We start from the raw sequence: 19,425 nt of genomic DNA on the forward strand, positions 1-19,425 counted from the left end.
TGTTTCTGAACCTACTCGTCCACGTGCTCAGGCTTCTGTATCTTCTGTCTGATGGAAGAGGTTGTAGGAGATCATTACCGGTGTGCGATGGGTCTTTGATGATGTTGGCAGCCTTTCCGCGGCAGCAAGCCGTGTAAATGGAGTCCATGCATGTTAGGTTAGCTTCTGTGATGGTCTGGACTGTGTACACCATCTTCTTTAGTTTCTTACAGTCCTGGGCAGAGCAGTTGCCATTTCAAGCCTTTATGCACCTGCATTATATCAATGCTCGGTCTTAGTCAGAGGGTTGTGAAATAGAGAGATCAGCCACGGTTGCAAAGGAAAGTCTGCGCCTCCCATCCTTGGAAGGCATCCAACCCCTTAATTGAAGCTGGAGCCTGAGAGTTCTCAAGGATAAAGTCAGCTTCCAGAGTACCTGGCTCAGACTTCTAAAAACGTGTTGCTGATGGACAGAGATGATCTGTACATTGTTAAAATGGAATGCCTGTATCTTAATGAAGTCAGCTGAAGTATGACATAGCACTCTCAATGCAATGTATGTCGAGTTTCTAGCACACTGCACCTGGGGGAAGCCAGCTATGCTGGAAAAGCCTACCTCCCAGGCTATAGCACTTACCTTCATCGTGGGGAAATGAGATGATGTGGAATGATCTTACACAAACTGCATCGGTAACAGCCTTGATACCTTTGTGGGCTGAGGGTTGAGAAATCCTACATAGATCCCCAGAGGACCCTTGGAAGCATTTAGATACAGCAAACTTTAGTACAGCTGTCACCTCCTCTATCCAAGGCCCCAGACTTACCTTCCAGGTGAAGCAGCTATTTATCTGCACTTCACTCAATCTAGTCTACCGTATTTGTTGTTCATAGCATGGTTTCCTCTACAGAGTCAGACTAGGTGACCATTTTTCAGAACACTTACATTCTGTCTGCAAAAATGACCCAGGGCTTCCAGTTGCTTACCGTGTTCCCACACCAACATTTCTGGGTCGGGGTTGTTGCAGTTTTCCAGCGAGACTCAGTGCAAGTTAGAAGAACAGCATCTCATCTTTCACTTAGGGATCCTGCAGCCTCTTAGATGCAACATCAAGTTCAATAACTTTAGATCATAATTATGTCCTTCTCTCCACCCTGGTCCTGTCATGATAACCAAACCATTCTCACCCACTCTTCGTCTTACTATCACATTATAGGTCTTGCTTTCAGCACAGCCTACCCATTTTATCCTATTCTTTGCCTTCATTATAGGTGCCTTTAATTTGTTCTGTTTTACAGAGATGACCATAAGCAGTTAGCGATGGTCTGGATTGCTTGTGGACAGGATTTGTATCCCACATATTTGCTCACTACATAGATTTCAGATGCAGGATTCTATAATTACAGATATCTTTAATTTGTACTATTTCAGTGCCCTCAGAGGTGACAGTGATAGCTCTTGACATCAAGGCTGCATTTGACAGTGTGGCATCAAGGAGCCCTAGCAAAACTGGAATTAATGGTTATCAGGGCAAACTCTCCACTGGTTGGAATCTTACCTGGCACATAGGTAAATAATTGTGATTGCTGGAGGTCACTCATCTCAGCTCCAGGAGATCTCTGCAGGAATTCCTTAGCGTTGTATTCTAGGCCCAATCATCATCAGAACTTCATCAAAAGGTCAGAAGTGAGGATGTTTGCCGAAGATTGCACAATGCTCACACCATTCAGAACTCCTCAGATACTGAAGCAGTCCATGTTCAAATGCAATAAAATCAGGACAATATCCAGGCTTGGGCTGACAAGTGGCAAGCAACATTCGCGCTTCACAAATGCCAGGCAACAACCCATGAGTGAATTAAAAAGACAATAAAAATGATTACCTATTCAGCTTTTCTTCTGTCCTGCCTTACTATCAATAATCCTCTCAGCTGCCTACACCTTTCATATCACTCTCTTTCTCTCTCTCTCTCTGGGCTCCATCTCCACCTCCACCTATCCACTCACCTCTCCCCCAATATCTTACCAACCCCGGCTCAGCATAAATACCCCATTTTCTTAGCTGCGATCAACTCTGATGAAGAGTCACCAACACTGCTTTCCCCCCACAGATGATGCCAGATTTGCTGAGTTTCTCCAGCAATTTCTGTTTGTGTTTCAGTCCTCAACAGCATTGCTTAGTTTTAGTAAAGAGGCACCATGTTCCTCGTGTTGTAAAGTACGTAACTATTTATATGTTTTGTAATTGTAGACTTCAGATTTGCCCAAAGAAACAACTACATTCCAGGAAAATATATTGAAAAAAATTCTCATTAATATTGCACTGTTAACATTTTTATCAGATGTTTTTGCTTGTGATTTATTTGATTTGTAGATGAATCCAAGATTGCAATATTGCTTTGTCCATTCCCAAAACAAAAGCATTAAGGAATCAGGAACAGTCACATAGACAACAAATTTGTTTTAAACAAAACACAGAAAGATGCAATCACTTTTCAGAACGATTATGAGTGTCAGTTGCAATGTGCAGTTTGATCAGAAGCCATAATTGTTTCAAATAATCAGATGAAGGTGGGGATTACAGGTCAGCATTCCCAACTCCGAGTGGATATATTCTTAGGGGTATGATGGCATGAATGCATGTCCTGCCCTTGCAACCACTTCACACAATCAAAAAGCCTTTTGCAGCCTCTACACCTCCAATATTTTATTATTGAGAAAAAGATTATACTTTTGTAAGGCACGATATCCTAAAGCGTTTTCACAGCCAATTAAATATTTTTTAAAACAAATTCACTGTTGTAATTTAGGAAATGTCACATTCAATTTGCACACAGCAAGCTCTCACAAACACCAATGTGCAAACCTATGTTTATGATCTAGAATGAAGCCCAAATGTGGCCAAGACTTCACGGATAACTCCACTGCTGTTCCGAGTAGTGCCATGAGATCTTTTACAATCACCCAAGCAGACAAATGATGCCTCCATTTAAAAGATGGTTGAAAGCCGAAAGACAAGTGCCTCCAACATAACAGTACTTTGAGCTCGAGCCCTAATTTGGGACTTGAATCCAGATGATTCAGTGGCAAAAGAGTAATACCAGCTCAGCCATAGTTGGCACAAACAACAAATGCTCACAGGAAATGAAAAATAAATCCACACAATTTCTTTAATATCCTCAACGTTTTTTCTCCAGGGTTTCATACTGACAACAGTGGTATGGAGATTGATCTGTTGATGGAAACTCTGGGACAATCCTGGAGTATTGGTCATTTAATTATTGGTAGGTAGATGGAGGGAAGAGGTGGGTGGGGAGCTGGGAAATGTTTGACTTGCAACTTCCACCATCCTGAGTTCTTTCGTAAGTCTGTAAGAAACAGGGTCCGATTTCCAGACAAGATGTTAAACCAAGGCCCAGACACAGAATTGTGATCATGCAGGAGGCCATTTCAAATCATCATCATCAAATTCCTAGTGTGGAAACAGGCCCTTCAGCCCCACAAGTCCACACCGACCCTCAGAGCATCCCACCCAGACCCGTATAACCCGCCTAATCTACACTAGGGGCAATTTAGCATGGCTAATCCACCTAGCCTGCACATCTTTGGACTGTGGGAGGAAACCCACGCAGACACGGGGAGAATGTGCAAACTCCACTCAGACAACTGCCTGAGGCTGGAATCGAAACCGTTGAGAGGCAGCAGTGCTAACCACTGAGCCACCCATTTGGCCCATGATTTTTCCATTCTTTCTCTCAGGTAGATGTAAATGGTTGCAGAGCACAGTTTCAAAGAAGAGGAGAGGAGTTATTCCTCCTTCAAACTCTCCATCTGTCTTTCCTTCTTTGTGACACTTCTCAAAACCCTACTTCTTTGACCAAACTTTCTGTCATCTGCCACAATATTGCCTTATGTAGCTCAGTGATAAAGCTTATTTGATGACTGCTCCCGTGAAGTGCCTTTTGCTGACTTAAAACCATGATGCAATTGCAAATTATTGATCGGAAGAAGGGTCACTGGACCCGAAACATTAATTATGCTTTGTCTTCACAGACGCTGCCAGAACTGCAGAGTTTTCCCAGCAATTTCTGTTTCTGTTGCAAATAATTGCTGTTGTGGATAATCTGTTGTCACATTGTGGCTGATGGGAAGCGTCTGGGTGCAAATTGGTCGCGTCATTTCTTACATGAGGACAAAGACCACGAGGCTGCTACAAAGGAGCACCCTCGTTGTCTCTAAAGTGATTATAATGCCTCATAGAAAGATGAAAGGCGCTATACAAATTCAATTTCTTTCTTTCTTTCTTTCTTTCCATAAAGTCCATCTCTCCAGCCAAGCTTTTGATCGCATTGGCCCATGATACATTCCGTATACGAATTTCCAATGAGTTGTTGGTTTGGACAGTGGTAGGGTTGGAAGTACGTTAGTCAATATTCCCACCTTCAGAAGCACTGTACAACGCGAATCGTTTATGGCTTTTGTCACTCCTGTTTTGCTCGCCAGAGGTGCAGAGAATAAGAAAAAGGGAGGAACAACTTCACCCGAAGTGTAGGAGAGCAGAGGCAAAATGGGCGCCACGGCAAGGGGCGAGTGTTGTTGTTGTAGTGTTCCCTCCTTCTTTCAAAAAGGGCTCCGCCGTGCGGGTGCGCGATGACGTAGGAGACGGAGGGAGCGAGCGAGAGCGTGCACGTACCTTACCGTCCGTTCTGAAGCGGGAGGAGGTGGGTGGGGACTGAACCCGAGACGTTAACTCTGCTTTCCCTACCACGACAGACCTGCCGAGTTCTTCCAGCAATTTCGGCGCGTCCGTGTGGCCGAAGGGCGGGGCCGGCGTGCGCGGTGACGCGAGAACGCAGGCGGACGGGGCGTGCGCGCGATGACGCAAGGACGCAAGCGGACGGGGCGTGCGTGCCCGCCCGGATGTGGGGCCGCTCCGTCCTCCTACCCCTCCCCTTGCGGATTCAGACGGCGGCGCTGAGCGCTGTGTTCGGTCGGAGGGTTTTTCTAAGCAACGTCTTTTTATTTAAACAAAGCAACCGAGAGCTGGGACGTTGGGGACGGATAAAAAAAAAAATCCGGCGGCGAATCGATCATTTTGTAGAAGGAGCGGGGGTTAATTTTGTTTTAAAAAGCTACCCTTCTGTCCTGTTCCCCTCTTTCCCTAACCCCCCTCCTTCCTTCCCTCCCTCCCTCTCCTCCACAGCCATCGCTCGGGCAAAAAAAATATTAGTCACAACATCCAGGAGAAAACGGTGGTTGATCGAAATCTCTGGAAGCTTCACCTTCGGCGGCCAGGATGGTGAGCGGGCCCGTTTTTTTTTGGAGGGGGGTGTGTGTGTGTGTGTGTGGAAGTACTGAGGGGGTATAATGATCAGTTCGCGCGGGTTTTTTTCCCCCCTCTGTTAGCACTAATCATCACGGTTCTCTATTTTCTGTGCTCTCCTGTCAGGGGTTTGCAGAAGGCGGGCGGCCATCACGGTGGCACCGCCGCAGTGTGGGCCCAGACTGATCTAGGCGCAGCCTTCGCCCTTCTCTTTCCCCTCTCTCCCTGGCCTAGCACTCCTTCATTCTGCAGTCTCTCCAGGCCCTGGCACCTCCTCTTACCTTCTGCTATCTCCTGCCTTGGAACCGCTTCCCTGCATGGGCTGGCAGCTTTATATTAAACGTTATTTTTATTTCACACCCCGCCCTTTATCCTCTTGAGCTGCAGCTCTGGGGCTGTGTCCCACTCTTGCATACTTGCTTTTACTTGCAAAGCTGAAGAATCAGCCTTGCAAATCTATTTTCCCACCCCAGTTCCTTTCCCACCTCCATTTGTAGGTTGCACTTAGACACACTTCAAAAGACTTGATGCGTTGTTTTATTTTTGCTGCCTACTTAAGAGGGGGAGGGGTATTTTCAAAATATTTTGTCCTTTATTCAGAGCATTCCACCTGCTTCACCATCGCAGGAGCATTGGATGCAAAATCTAACTTTTTTTTGTGGTAATAAATAATCTTCATTTTGTTTGGACTATCCAGGTAGAATGTGTTTTGGTAGTCTTGAGTCAGGGGAATCTTTCGAGTTGTGCATTTGTATTTTGAATGCTTCTTATGAATAGACTAAAACATTTTTAGCTCCTCAGCATTGAGTTCAAGTTGGCTAATATTCAAAAAGATATATAAATGTTTAAGTATAGGAACTTAGAACAGAAATAAAATGGTTGCTAACCTGTAGTCCAATGAGGTACATTATAATACTTCAGATTGAAACCAGATAACTTATCTATAATAATTTCTAACTGAAGTGGAGTGTATCAGCTGTTGGCAATCTTGAACAGAAAATACTGAAAATAGATCAATCAACCTCTAGAGAGAACAGACAAGTTTCAGACAGACTCCTGATCAGAGCTTTATACAAAATTCTTTACAGCAATTGTAAAATCGAGCTTTGTGATAAAGTGTCAGATAATGGAGGTTTCAATCTGCTTTATTTTATAGGCATAGCATTTAATTTTAAGCCAGCTGACAACTTTTTCATGTGGATTGTTTTTGAGATCCCTCTTTATTGGGAATAGGTGACAGTTTGATGTTCCATGATTTCTAAAATATAGGTTGAATTGTTGGAAATGAATTGTAACATGAATAATTTAAGAAATAATCTGATGTGATGGGTTGGATCTTAGAAAATTGAAATAAAATCCCTTGAGAAATCTCCCTGATCTTTATTTGGTATAGAAAATATATGATTTGGTATTTGTAAACCACTTTGCATCTGATTTCCTTTACCATTTCTTTGCTTGTTTGAAAACGTAGCATGCTGTCAGTGTTTTTGAAACATTTGAAGCTTCAGACAAGAGCTGTGCAACTTGTCGCAATGAAAAACACCATCAAATAACTTTTAATTTGAAATGAAAAGATTATTAGACTGAAGCAAGCAGCTGTTTAAGTTACTGTAAATCTAATTAACTGTTCCAGAAATTTGAGATGTGGGTGTGATACATCTGTGTATAAATTGGATTCTGTATGGTAAAGCAAAATATCTGGTGGGAAATTCAAATCGGTGCTTCCCCTGGGAAGTGTTTCACTAAGTTGAGCTGATGCGTGGGGAATAGGATATGCCTTCTCTCCTTGCAACTGTGGGGATCCCATGAGGTGCAATGCAATAATTCTGCAAGGCTTGTTCTAGCTAAGAACACCTGATGATTTACCATGTTTAGGTTTCTCCTGTGGATGAGCAAATTTGTACCAGTTAACCACCAACATCTCATAACCCTTGTCTGAGAACTCGGATATTTCTTTGCTACAGGAAACAGTTGAATAATAATGTAAGCCCACATGTAGTTAATTTTTCTCTTTAGTCCAGGAGTGCTGAATTAAGTTACTGCAGGGCTAGTAATACCCAAATTGAATTTACAAACTTGAGGTCTTTGGATTATGAATTCAACATGAAACCTTTACTGGTCTGTGTGACTTGTGACTGCAGTGAAAAGGTTATTTATTGAGTATGCTTTGGGATTATGTTTCTGCTTGTGATAGTTTTTAAAATTTTTGTCTTTAATTATGTGCAAATTCTTCAGATGTTGCATTTTCTACAGTTATTATTTGACTCTGTCAAGCTTCTGCCTTACCACTGTAATGAAATGGCCCAAACCAGTTACATACAGCAGCTGATCTGTATTTTTCTTCTCTGTCAACCTCAGTCTTTCTGCAGCAATGGACATGGCCTGCCGTGCCATCTTTCTCCAGTGCTTTGCCTTTGTTTCCAGAGGGTTTCCCTTGATTGGCGTCTCCGACAACAGCTCTTTCAGCTCTCATTCTATTGCTCAAGCGTCTCCCCAGGGATCTAACCTTGATTGTGTCCTCTCCCTTTTGTGTATACAGCTTGTTGACAACATCACTTGGAGACGTACCGAGGGTTCCCCATGTACACTGATAAAACCAGTTCTATCTGTCTGCTCAGATAGCAGGAACTGCAGATGCTGGAGAATCCGAGACAACAAGGTGCAGGGCTGAATGAACACAGCAGGCCAAGCAGCATCATAGGAGCAGAAAGGCTGACGTTTCGGGCCTAGACCCTTCATCAGAAATGGGGGAGGGGAAGGAGATTCTGAAATAAATAGGGAGAGAGGGGGAGGCAGATAGATAGATAAAGGAGAGGATAGGTGGAGAGGAGACAGACAGGTCAAAGGGGCAGGGGTGGAGCCAGTAAAGGTGAGTGTAGGTGGGGAGTTAGGGAGGGGATAGGTCAGTCCAGGGAGGACGGGGCAGCTCTTAGAGGACAACCATTACAATGCAGAACGCTGCAGGGTAGCAGTTTATGGAATAAGATCTTATTTGGCACCCTATGAACAGCTTCTTCATGAAAGAAGAAAAAGGGCAAAGCTGCAAAAACTGGATTTTGTTTTAAGCCAAACCTCCAGAAACAGTCAGAAGACAATGAACGACAGCCATCCACTTCTGGATTAGAGATAGTAGGAACTGCAGATGCTGGAGAATCTGAGACAACAAGGTGCAGGGCTGGATCTTATTCCATAAACTGCTACCCTGCAGCGTTCTGCATTGTAATGGTTGTCCTCTAAGAGCCGCCCCGTCCTCCCTGGACTGAGCTATCCCCTGCCTAACTCCCCACCTACACTCACCTTTACTGGCTCCACCCCTGCCTCTTTGACCTGTCTGTCTCCTCTCCACCTATCCTCTCCTTTATCCATCTTCCATCTGCCCTCCCCCTCTCTCCCTATTTATTTCAGAATCTCCTTCCCCTCCCCCATTTCTGAAGAAGGGTCTAGGCCCGAAATGTCAGCCATTCTGCTCCTATGATGCTGCTTGGCCTGCTGTGTTCATCCAGCCCTGCACCTTGCAATCTGTCTGCTCGACTGCTGCTGCTGTGCTGTCAGACTGTTTCTGACACCCAGTTGTAGATGCGCTGACATTTATTTTGGTTTAACTGTTAAAACTGAAACAATGGTCACCTTCCCCAACCTCCCCTCTCCCACTTCCTCAAGCTGTTTGCCACTTCTTTACCTCCTGGCTAGCGTCTTTAGGAACAAGACTGTTTGCACTATGCGATTTAATTAGTCACTAAGGTAGAATGAAGTATTTTTGTTTCCAAATTTGGCATGGGCAGACAATGTGATTGTGAATTTCTGATAAATAATGTAAACTTTTGTATGACGTATACATTGCTTTTGGTAGAGCTCTCTGGAGAGCACTTGGTAGTGAATTTATAAAATTGACAGAGCCTTTACTGGAGAAAAGATAACTTTGCAACCATTTTGCAATTCTGTAATTCCTCCTGTAGCTTTTGGGTTAATTTAGTTAACTGAGCACTTGCTGCTTTGTCTTGGGATTTGCATTTAAGTAGTGCTTTGTGCAACCTTGAGGATTCCCCAAAATGCCTTGCAGCCATTGAAGTACTTAATGTGGTGTTTGTCACGGTCCCTTAAGCAGCAATCACAGTCATGCAGCACGGAAACAAACCCTTCAGTCCAACTTGTCCATCCGGACCATGTATCCTAAATTGATCTAGTTCCATTTGTCCGCATTTGACCCATATCCCTCTAAACCATTCCTAATCATGTACCTATCCAGGTGCCTATTAAATGTTGTAATTTTACCCACCTTCACCACTTCCTCTGGCAGCTCATTCCATATATGCACCACCCTCTGTGTGAAAAAGTACCCCATAAGGTCCCTTTTAAATCTTGCCCCTCTCACCTTAAATCTATGCCATCTAGTATTGGACTCCCCCACCCTGGGAAAAAGGTCTTTGCTATTCACTCTATCCATGCATGATGTTATAAACTTGTATAAGGTTGCCCCTCAGTCTCCGACACTCCTGGCAAAAAAAGCCACAGGCATATTTCAACCGCACATGATCTTCTGCAACCATTTGAAAGGCTCAGACCTTTTAATGCCCCATCAAATAAGTAATAGTTTGGTAGTGCAACATTCCCTCAGCACTGTATTGAAGTGGTCGGTTAGTTCAGTTGGGTGCCTGGTTTGCGATGCTGAGTGCCAACTACAATGTGATCTTTTCCCGTACTGGCTGAGGTCAACATGAAGGTCCTGCCTTCTCGACTTCGCCCCTCACCTTCAGCACAAACCACCAATCGTGTTTTTCTAATGAAAAAGCTACCAAGACTGTGGCAACTTTTATCTATACCGAAGTGTCACTTTTAGTGTGCGCTCAAGTCCTGGGGTTTGAATCCAGAGCCCTCTGATTTGTGTAAGGCTAATATCAAAACTGAGAACTGAGAATATAAAGAATTATTAATAAAGTTTTTATAATTGGAAACAAGGTGCTGCAGTTTTAATTTGTCATTATCCTAAATCTTGCATTCCCAGTTTGTCTGACTAGGTCTGGCCCACTATCTAGTAATTAATGTGTATTTTAAATGGTTGACATTAGACAGCAGTGTATACATTATTATTTTGGGATTAGAGAGTCAGGTTTTGGTGAAATGCAACTTGCTGAAAATGTTAACAGTTGTACTTTTCGAAATCATCATTTTGTTTTCTTTCCTTCCATTCGTTACAGTATTTTCTTTATTTCTCTTTAAATAAAATGTACTTATTACTTGTTGGGTGGTGTTTACAAATCTATATGAGGGAACGTTGGGTTTGAGGCTATTTTGATGGTATAAGTAGTAAAGTAAGGTGTTTATGGTACATATTTTGACAGTACCCAACGTTGGTTCAGTGATTGATTCATTTCCAGGGAAGAGTTGATTCTCAATTTGTTCAATTTGTCTGTTCTTGGGTTCTAAGTAGTGGACTATCTCCAGCATTTTCAGTCCTTTTTTTTTCCATTTCCACCCTTTTTTGTTTTTGGCTACTTTGTCGAGTCTGGCTGCTACAAGGTGTTACTTGCTTTACAGGCTAGATAGAAATTTCTGCTGAGTGCGTTAGTGTTTGCAAAGAAGTCTAACTAATGAATTTGGCAGTTAAGATGTGAAGATTTTAAAACGTTGACTCATTATAATAAATTGAACTTTTCAGTGTAAGTAGAAGTCTCGTAGATTTTGGTGTACAGCCATTGTTTATATGATGAGCGTTTCTAGTTTTTTTTTGTTCTGAGCAGGGACTAAGTATGTGATTGTAATTTGTAGAAAACTGTAAACACCATATTGAGAGACTGGCAGCCATACACATTTGACTCGTACCAAATTACATGGGATGACAAAATAGACTGGTTTACTCTAGATCTACAAAACTAGTGTATAAATAATTTGAGACGTACATGATTTGTAAAGCTACAGAGGAGAAAAATCTGATTTTTCAACATTACTTAAATGACTTTTATTTTTAAATGCTATTTGTAAGCCACAAATGGGTATGTAACTGCCGAATCTGTTGATTTACAATACTTGTGCTTTTGTGGGGTAGCATTGAGCAGCTGAGACCCAGTTCTACAGCTGCCAGCTGCCCAGTAGATGGTCTTGCTGAAATGTTCATTTCAGATTCCTGCTGATTGTTGAACAGTGGGATGGCTTTTGGAATATTGATAAAACTGTGCGCTTAGAAAAAGTGCAAAGAGCACATTCAGTTGGTGGTGATTGGGGCACTATGCTTAATACAGGTAATGAACAAAAAACGTTCATGTGGAGGTGCTAGTGTTGAACTGGGGTGGACAAAGTCAGAAGTCACATGACACCAGGTTATAGTACAATGGGTTTATTTGAAATTACATAAACTTTTGGAGCGCAGTCTTTTTGTTAGGTGCAGTGAGAGAGAGCAGAGCACACAGAATCAGTTTTTAGGTGGAGAGATCAAAAGATCGTAGAACTGGTGTGAGTGGAGTGTCAGATTGTAAGTCTCTGCAGGTGACCAAGAGTGTTAGATGGTGAGTAAAGTGTCAACAGCTGAATAACCAGCAAAGGCATGACCTACAATCCGATTAAATGAGGAGAAAGATAATTACAAAAGGTTTAAAAATAAGGTGGTGCTGGAGACAAACAAAATGACTGGAATAACATAATAGGTGTAAGAGTCGCATGCCGAGGGTCTAACCAAATTAATAAGTAATCCAAAAGTGTACAAACTCATTAAGGTAGAGAGTTCATAACATTTTATCAAGGTGATGCTGTCAAATCAGGACAATCAGGAAGATTTTACAGGTACAGAACAGTGTGGTGGGGTCACCTGCAGTGCGACATGAACCCAAGATTGATGAACCCATCAATCGCCAGTTCTGACATGCCACAGTGGAAAAACTACAACAACCTCGGAGGAGGACGTCCACAGGATATGACTGACAGAGTACCCTTCATCATCCAGTACTTCCCCAGAGCGGAGAAACTATGCCATGTTCTTCGCAGCCTTCAACATGTCATTGACAATGAGCATCTCTCCAAGATCTTCCCTCACCCTGTACTTCTTGCCTTTAAACAACTGCCAAATGTTAAACAGACTGTTGTTCACAGCAAACTAACCAGCCTTCAGGACAATATTGACCACAGCAACACGCAACCCTACCATGGCAACCTCTATGAGACATGTCAGATCAATGACATGGATACTACCATCACAGGTGGGAACACCACCCATCACGTACATGGCAGATACCCTTGGGACTTGGTCAATGTTGTGTATCTCATACAATGCAGGCAAAGATGCTCCGAGCCATGGTATATAGGCGAAACCATGCAGATGCTGCGACAATAAATGAATGGACACTATGCCAACAATCGCCAGACAGGAATGTTGTCCCCCTAATCAGGGAGTATTTCAGCGGTCAAGGGCATTTGGCCTCCGATATTTGTGTAAGCATCCTTCAAGGCAGACTTCAAGATACGCAACAACGCAGAATTGTAGAGCAAAGACTGGTGGCCACGTTCTGTACCCGTAAAGACAGCCTCAACCATGATCTTGGGTTCACTACAGGTGACCTCACCATACTGGTCTGCATCCGTAAAAATCGACCTTACTGTCCTGATTTGACAGCATCACCTTGATAAATTGTTATGAACTCTCTCTACCTTTAATTAGTTTGTACACTTTTGGATTACTTATTAATTTAGTTAGACCGTCGGCATGCGACTCTTACACCTGCCGTGGTATTCCAGTCATTTAGTTTGTCTCCAGCACCACCTTATTTTTAATCTTTTGTAATTATCTCTATGCCTCAATTAATCGGATTATAGGTCATCCCTTTGCTGGTTATTCAACAGCTGACACTTTACTCACCACTGTTGGTCACCTGCAGAGACTTATAATCTGACAGTCACTCATACCAGTTCCATGATCTCTTGATCTCTCTGCCTATAAACAATGGGTCTGTGTACTCTGCTCTCTCACTGCACCTGACGTAGGGGCTGTGCTCCGAAAGCTTATGTGATTTCGAATAAACCTGTTGGACTATAACCTGGTATTGTGTGACCTCAAAGTGTATAGATTGTTTTGTCCCTGTCTCCCAGGACAGGACCCTTTACGTATCTGCCCAGGTGAGATCTGATCAGCACAAATCAAAATTTGACCCTAGGACCTTTCTTTGTCATCAGTGTTAAAATAAGCTGTACAATTAGTTAATTGAATTAAATGTATTCGTTCCAGTCTTGAATGACTTGGTGCTTTTTTATTCACTTGCAAATACTTTTCAGGTGGTCATTAGTACTTTTCATTCAACCTATCCAGCATCTAATGCAATGATTTGGGTATGAGATGCTCTGGCAGTTCACCTTTATTCTGACGCGTAAGATAGTTAAAAAATTTTGTCAGAAATTATTGTATGTAACAGCAGAGCCCTTTATTTTCTTATTTGTGTGCATGTTGAGAGGTTTATCTGTAGTTGGATATAAGTTGGGAACCCAGATTGTTCAATTCTTTTGACAATTTTTTTTTTAGAATGGTTAGTTCAGTTTAAATATTCTGACATTCATGTGCAGGACCTACTTTCTTGGAGCTGAGAACTCGTATGAAACTGAAGATACTTTATTCTTGATGGATTACAGTGCCAAAAACCTAAGACTGAGGCCACCAAATAGACCATCAAGATTTTCCCCTTGAATTTTGAAATCCTTTTTTGGCAGTCAATCCTATTTGTTTTGTTAATTCCACCAGTAGCTTGACATATAATTAAATTTAGTGATCAATTAATTTTGTGAACAAATCTACATTACTATGTTTGCACGAGTGGTCATTCAAACCTTTGTGGATTTGTAGGCATCTTTTAATGTTTCGTAACTGAACTTTTCTAATGCAATGATTAGTCGTAAAACATGTTTAACATAGTATTTTTCATTAAATCTTGTACAGTTTGTTGACACAACAGCCTTTCCCTCTACTTCTCCCTATGCTCTTTCGCACTGTCCCTTTCTCCATTCTGCCAAATAATTGACACTAATGAAAAGTGTGTAATTTAGTATTTGGTCAAAGTATACTTCAGTCAGTGTATATGAGGTTAGAACTTGCTTTACAGTGGAACCATTCTGTACTTTTCTTGCTGACCTGCTTTGTTTTGTCAAAACCCTCTTTTTCACCCCCCACAAAATAAAATCTTGATCTGCAGAACATTCTTGTCTATATATCTGGGTCAAGATGGTAACATCACAAACAGCCTTCATTCAGAAGGACACAATCTATCAATTATACCATTGGTTGTCTTATAAAGTTAAATGAGACAAAACTTCAAACTTTAATTCCTGTGTCAATGCACATTCACTGGGATTTCAGTAAATGGCAATTTTATAATTGCTGTTTGTAGTTGGCGTCTGTCCAGTGCATCAATTCAGCTAGTTGTAATGTTAATTTCTCGTCAATAGTACAAATATATTTCGGCTACAGTTGTAAAATAGTGAGATGACTAGCGTTTTTCTAGGGCTTACACTGTTAAACATCTAGCAGTTCATAGAGCTGTTTCAAATTCAAGTTGTTCCCTCCTACCCCACCAAAAACAAACCCCTCATTAATTCACAAATTGAAGGAAAGGATTTGGTGTCATTCAGACCTTATCTAAAAGGTCTAAATGATACAATCAGGTATGGAAATTTGTAGATGGAAAAGCTCTCTTTGAGGATCCAATCTAATGCATAATAGAAAAAAAAGAGAATGCAGACTTTTTTAAATGGGTAGCTCAAAATTGTGGTAACAGATGATTGGAGTCATAGACATGTACAGCATGGAAACAGATCCTTTGGTCCAACTCATCCACGCCGATCATGTATCCTAAATAAATATAGTCCCATTTGTCAGCATTTGATCCGTAATCTCTCTCAACCCTTCTTATTTGAATACCCATCCAGATGCCTTGTAAATGTTGTAATTATACCAGCTTCCACTGCTTCCTCTGGCAGCTCTTCCCATGCATGCACCACTCTCTGGAGGAAAAAGTTGCCCCTTAGGTCCCTTTTTAAATCTTTCCCCTCTCACCTTAATCCTATGCCCTCTGGTTTTGAACTCGTCCACCCCAGGGAAATGACCTTGTTTATTTACCCTATCCATGCCCCTCATGATTTTATAAAACTCTATAAGGTCACCCCTCCGCCTCCGGTGCTCCGGGGAAAGTAAGCCCAGCCTATTCAGCCTCTCCCAATAGCTCAAACCTGGCAACATCCTTGTAAATCTAAACTGAAAGAACTGTGGATGCAGTAAATCAGGAACAGGAACAAAAACAAAGTTGCTGGAAAAGCTGAACAGACCTGACAGCATCTGTGAAGGAAAAAACTGAGTTAATGTTTTGGGTCCGGTGACCCTTCCTCAGAACAGTCACCGGACCCGAAACGTTAACTCTGTTTTTTCCTTCACAGATGCTGCCAGACCTGCTGAGCTTTTCCAGCAATGTTGTTTTTGATCCTTGTAAATCTTTTTTTGAACCTTTCATTATGCCTATAGTAGGGAGATCAGAATTGCACACAGCATTCCAAAAGTGTATCAGCGCAACATGACCTCTCAACTCCTATACTCAATGCACAGACCAAGAAAGACAAGCATACCAAATGCCGCCTTCACTGTCCTCTCTACCCAGGACTCTACTTTCAAGGAACTGTGAACCTACATGTACTCCAAGGTCTCTTTGTTCACCAACAATCCCCAGGGCTTTACCATTAAGTGTATAAGTCCTGCCTTGGTTTGCATTTCCAAAATGCGGCACCTCACATTTATCTAAACTAAACTCCATCTGCCACTTCTTGGCCTGTTGGCCCATCTGATCAAGATTCCATTGTACTCTGAGGTAATCACCTTCGCTGTCCACTATATCTCCAGTTTTAATGGGGTGATGAAGATGGAACCACTGGTCTCTGGCTAAGACACAACTATTTTTAAAACTATTTCCTAAATTGTTAGTTTTATAAAATATTCAAATTGAGTTACTAAGATTTTTGCGTTTGATCTTGTGGTGAATGCCTTTTGGTATGGCCAGTCTGATCCTGTTGTAATTGCACCTTTTAAGGAATACAATTTACTTTGGTAAAATACTTTTCTTCTTTGGATGCCATAGATTTGTGTTAGACGTTTGAACTTGATTTGTCTACTGTCATGTAGAAGTGTTTTTATTGCATTCAAACCAAAGGCAAGTTGTGTCATGCCCCTTTTTTTAATATTTGGATAAAGGTCGCATAGCTGTACTTGTATTGGTTTTGTTGCTTGCTGACAAGCAATCTTTGTACACGGTTTTATGATTTTCTTTTTGTTTGTGCTTTAACAATTTGAGTTTGTAAATGAAGGTTTGGGTATCTTTCCATTGTGTAGTTTTAAATCTTGAGTGAATTTGGGATTAGGGCCCAACCAGCCAGTGTTGTGTGTACTGTGCTTTATGGTTTCAGCACAGATCAAAATGTTTGTACCCACAGAGTGAGATTGTTTGGCTAATGTCCAATCAAGAGTTGATATACGTTGGATTATTTTTTGACTTGAATGTGATCCAAATTAAAACCCTTCATCTGATAGGATAATTGAGTCTTCGAATAGAAAACTGCATATTGAAGGCGTTCACTTGAAAATGAAATCAAGAACTAGAATGTTCTTGTAGCTGCTGTTGTAAAAGTAGAGTAGTGAGGCAACGGAGTGACTTGTAAAAAGGTACAAGGATTTTGAATTCACTCTTTTGGGGGAAATCCCATCAAAAACCCTTCTGCCTCTCACCTTCCATTCTCTTTTCAAAAATGTTCAAGGTTCAGCTCTTTAACAAAATTTCAGGTCACACTCTCATTTTTATCTTGCCATTCATTTCATTTCAGACCTGACTGGTTTGTTGACATTAAAGTTGCTGTACAAAAGACAGATTCTCAAAATGATTGAGTACAAGAGACAGAGTTTTAAGATTTATTTTGCAGGAGTGCAGTTGGGTGGAACAATTTGTGGAGCTAAGATAAGGTAGTGTGGGAGAATGGAGTAGTCAATCATCAAACGCCATAGAGAGGTTAAGGGTTCCCATTTCACAGCTGTTGCTGTTTAAATAATCCCTTGGAATTGAGGTTGACTTGGATCCACTTGGCTTGATGGATTCCTTAGATGGTGATCAGTCCAGTTCGTGATATGCAGGCTCCATAACATGGGGATGTGCTTGAAGGACTTGGGCACATTGTGTTTGGAGATTTATGAGCTTGCTCTGAAGCTTCGACTACACTTCTGCATTCCCAGCAAAGTGTCTGTGTTTGTTACCTTCCCGAATAAATCTTCCATATTTTATTCGGTTATGAAGCAAAAACTCCTGTGAATTATTAAAGCTAAATACTGTGGGCGCTGGAGAAACTCAGGTCTGACAGAACCTTTGGAGAGAAAAAGAATTAACGTTGAGTCCAGTATGACACTTTAGCATTCAACATTAACTGTCTCTCTGTCTACAGATGCTGCTAAATCTGAGTTTGTCTAGAACTTTCTACTTTTATTTTGAGCTCCCATGAATTACTAGGGATATTTGATTCAATGATGCTTTCAGAATGTCATGTTTCTGCTGTCTTGCTGAAGTTCTAAGTAGAACATCTAGGAGTTTGGTGTCCAGCATACAAATGACATGTTCCATTCAATGGGCTAACTTTTAGTAAATAGTAGCCCAATGGTCACAGTGTAGTCTTGAGCAAGGATGCTGCTGTCGGACCTTCTTGCTTCTGGATTTAGAGAATTTTGTGAAGGCACAGCTGATGGTGGTATTCCAATGCTCTGTATTGCTGCTGTGGTTTGTCAGACCCTAAAAAGCATTTAGGAAGCACAGTGATCTCTGGTGTCCAGTAAACCATGGCCTTGGTCTCTGGTTTGAGAGCATGTTTATAATGACTGACTTTTGGTTTTGGGGAATGTAGAAACCAGATTGAATAGATTCAAAAGAGAACTTGTGCAAGAATGGTGTACACATCAGAAATGATAATGTAAAAACTGTGGATGCTGTAAATCAGGAACAAAAACAAAGTTGCTGGAAAGCTTAGCCGTTCTGGTAGCACAGAAGGTGTTCTGAGGAAGGGTCACCGGACCCGAAACGAAGTGTTAACTGTTTTTTCCTTCACCGATTGCTGTCAGACCTGCTGAGCTTTTCCAGCAACTTTGTTTTTGTGTGTGTGTGAGAAATGATAACGTGTTGATGGACCTTGGAAAGTAATGATAACTTAGGTTGGTAGCTGGAGAGTTGAGAGAGTATTGAGGGTTGATGTCTTTTTTTTTTAGGGAAGTGTGGTTGGATGGAGAAAAAATGATGCCAGTTTGCATTGGTGTCTCCAAACAAAATCATTCGAATGAGTTGGATGTATAGTGGATTGTGAGAGTTGAAATTTGTAAGAGTCATTTGGAGAAGTTTGAGATAAATTAGAGGTTAGAGTTATTGGGGAAGAATGGGGCAGGGGAGTTAATAGTTTGTGACAACGCCATCTACTTCTAATTATCTTCTATATTAAGAAGATTCATAACTCCCCTGTGGTTTTATGCTCAAGATGTGAGTGAATAGGGTAGGGTCAGGTGTGAGGAGACATGAATCCGGAATTTCCTGCCTTCTAGCATCATTTGTCTTGGGACCGTAGAATTTCATGTGCTTCGGTCTAGTTGTCAAACAGATGTTGATTATCTGGCAGTGTGTTTAAGATGCCAGAGTAGGAGACTTGAAGAACTTAATACTATCAAAGACAATCTGATCAATAGTGTTAATGTGACAAGTGAATGGCTGAGGACAGAGAATCATGATTAATGCATGTCAGAGGATGCAACTGAGCTTGGGAAGGAGACTTTGACAGTGGCAAGCCCTAGTGACGTAGCGCCATGATTGGAAGAGTTGACATGGAAAATGAGATTGATGTGCTTTGAGCCCAGTCCCTCAAAGGATCCTGGGGAAAATTTAGAGTCCTGATTGGATTCGCTCTATTAAACTTTGCAAACACACTGTGCTGTTCATCAACTTCCTTTTAAATATTGTGGTATTGAAATATTTTTGATCACTTAGAAGTTTTAAAGTGTTGTTAATTTTGTATTCATACACTGTCTTACTGCTTGCTGTCTCCAACTGCTAATACTGCAGTTTCTACTGGTATGTTTTTAATTAAAGTAGTGG

General features: G+C 41.6%; 2 protein-coding genes across 6 annotated transcripts in view; both read left to right on the top strand.

Moving 5' to 3' along the window:
• The window catches only part of LOC109930670, a 135,753-nt gene that overhangs the window by 50,060 nt on the left and 66,268 nt on the right, over nucleotides 1–19,425 (top strand). The gene's annotated exons all lie outside the window — the stretch shown is intronic.
• ppp3r1b (protein phosphatase 3 (formerly 2B), regulatory s1ubunit B, alpha isoform, b) overlaps nucleotides 4,888–19,425 on the top strand; it is a 63,117-nt gene continuing 48,579 nt past the window's right edge. For both annotated transcript variants that reach the window (XM_048601249.1, XM_020533250.2), the window contains exon 1: nucleotides 4,888–5,275. Coding sequence is in view for 1 of the 2 variants with exons in the window: in XM_020533250.2 (XP_020388839.1) it covers nucleotides 5,273–5,275 (3 nt within the window). In the remaining variant the exon portion in view is untranslated. The remainder of the gene's footprint in view (nucleotides 5,276–19,425) is intronic.

The sequence above is a fragment of the Rhincodon typus genome, chromosome 9 (assembly GCF_021869965.1).
Source record: "Rhincodon typus isolate 14 chromosome 9, sRhiTyp1.1, whole genome shotgun sequence".
NCBI classification, from domain to species: Eukaryota; Metazoa; Chordata; class Chondrichthyes; order Orectolobiformes; family Rhincodontidae; genus Rhincodon; species Rhincodon typus.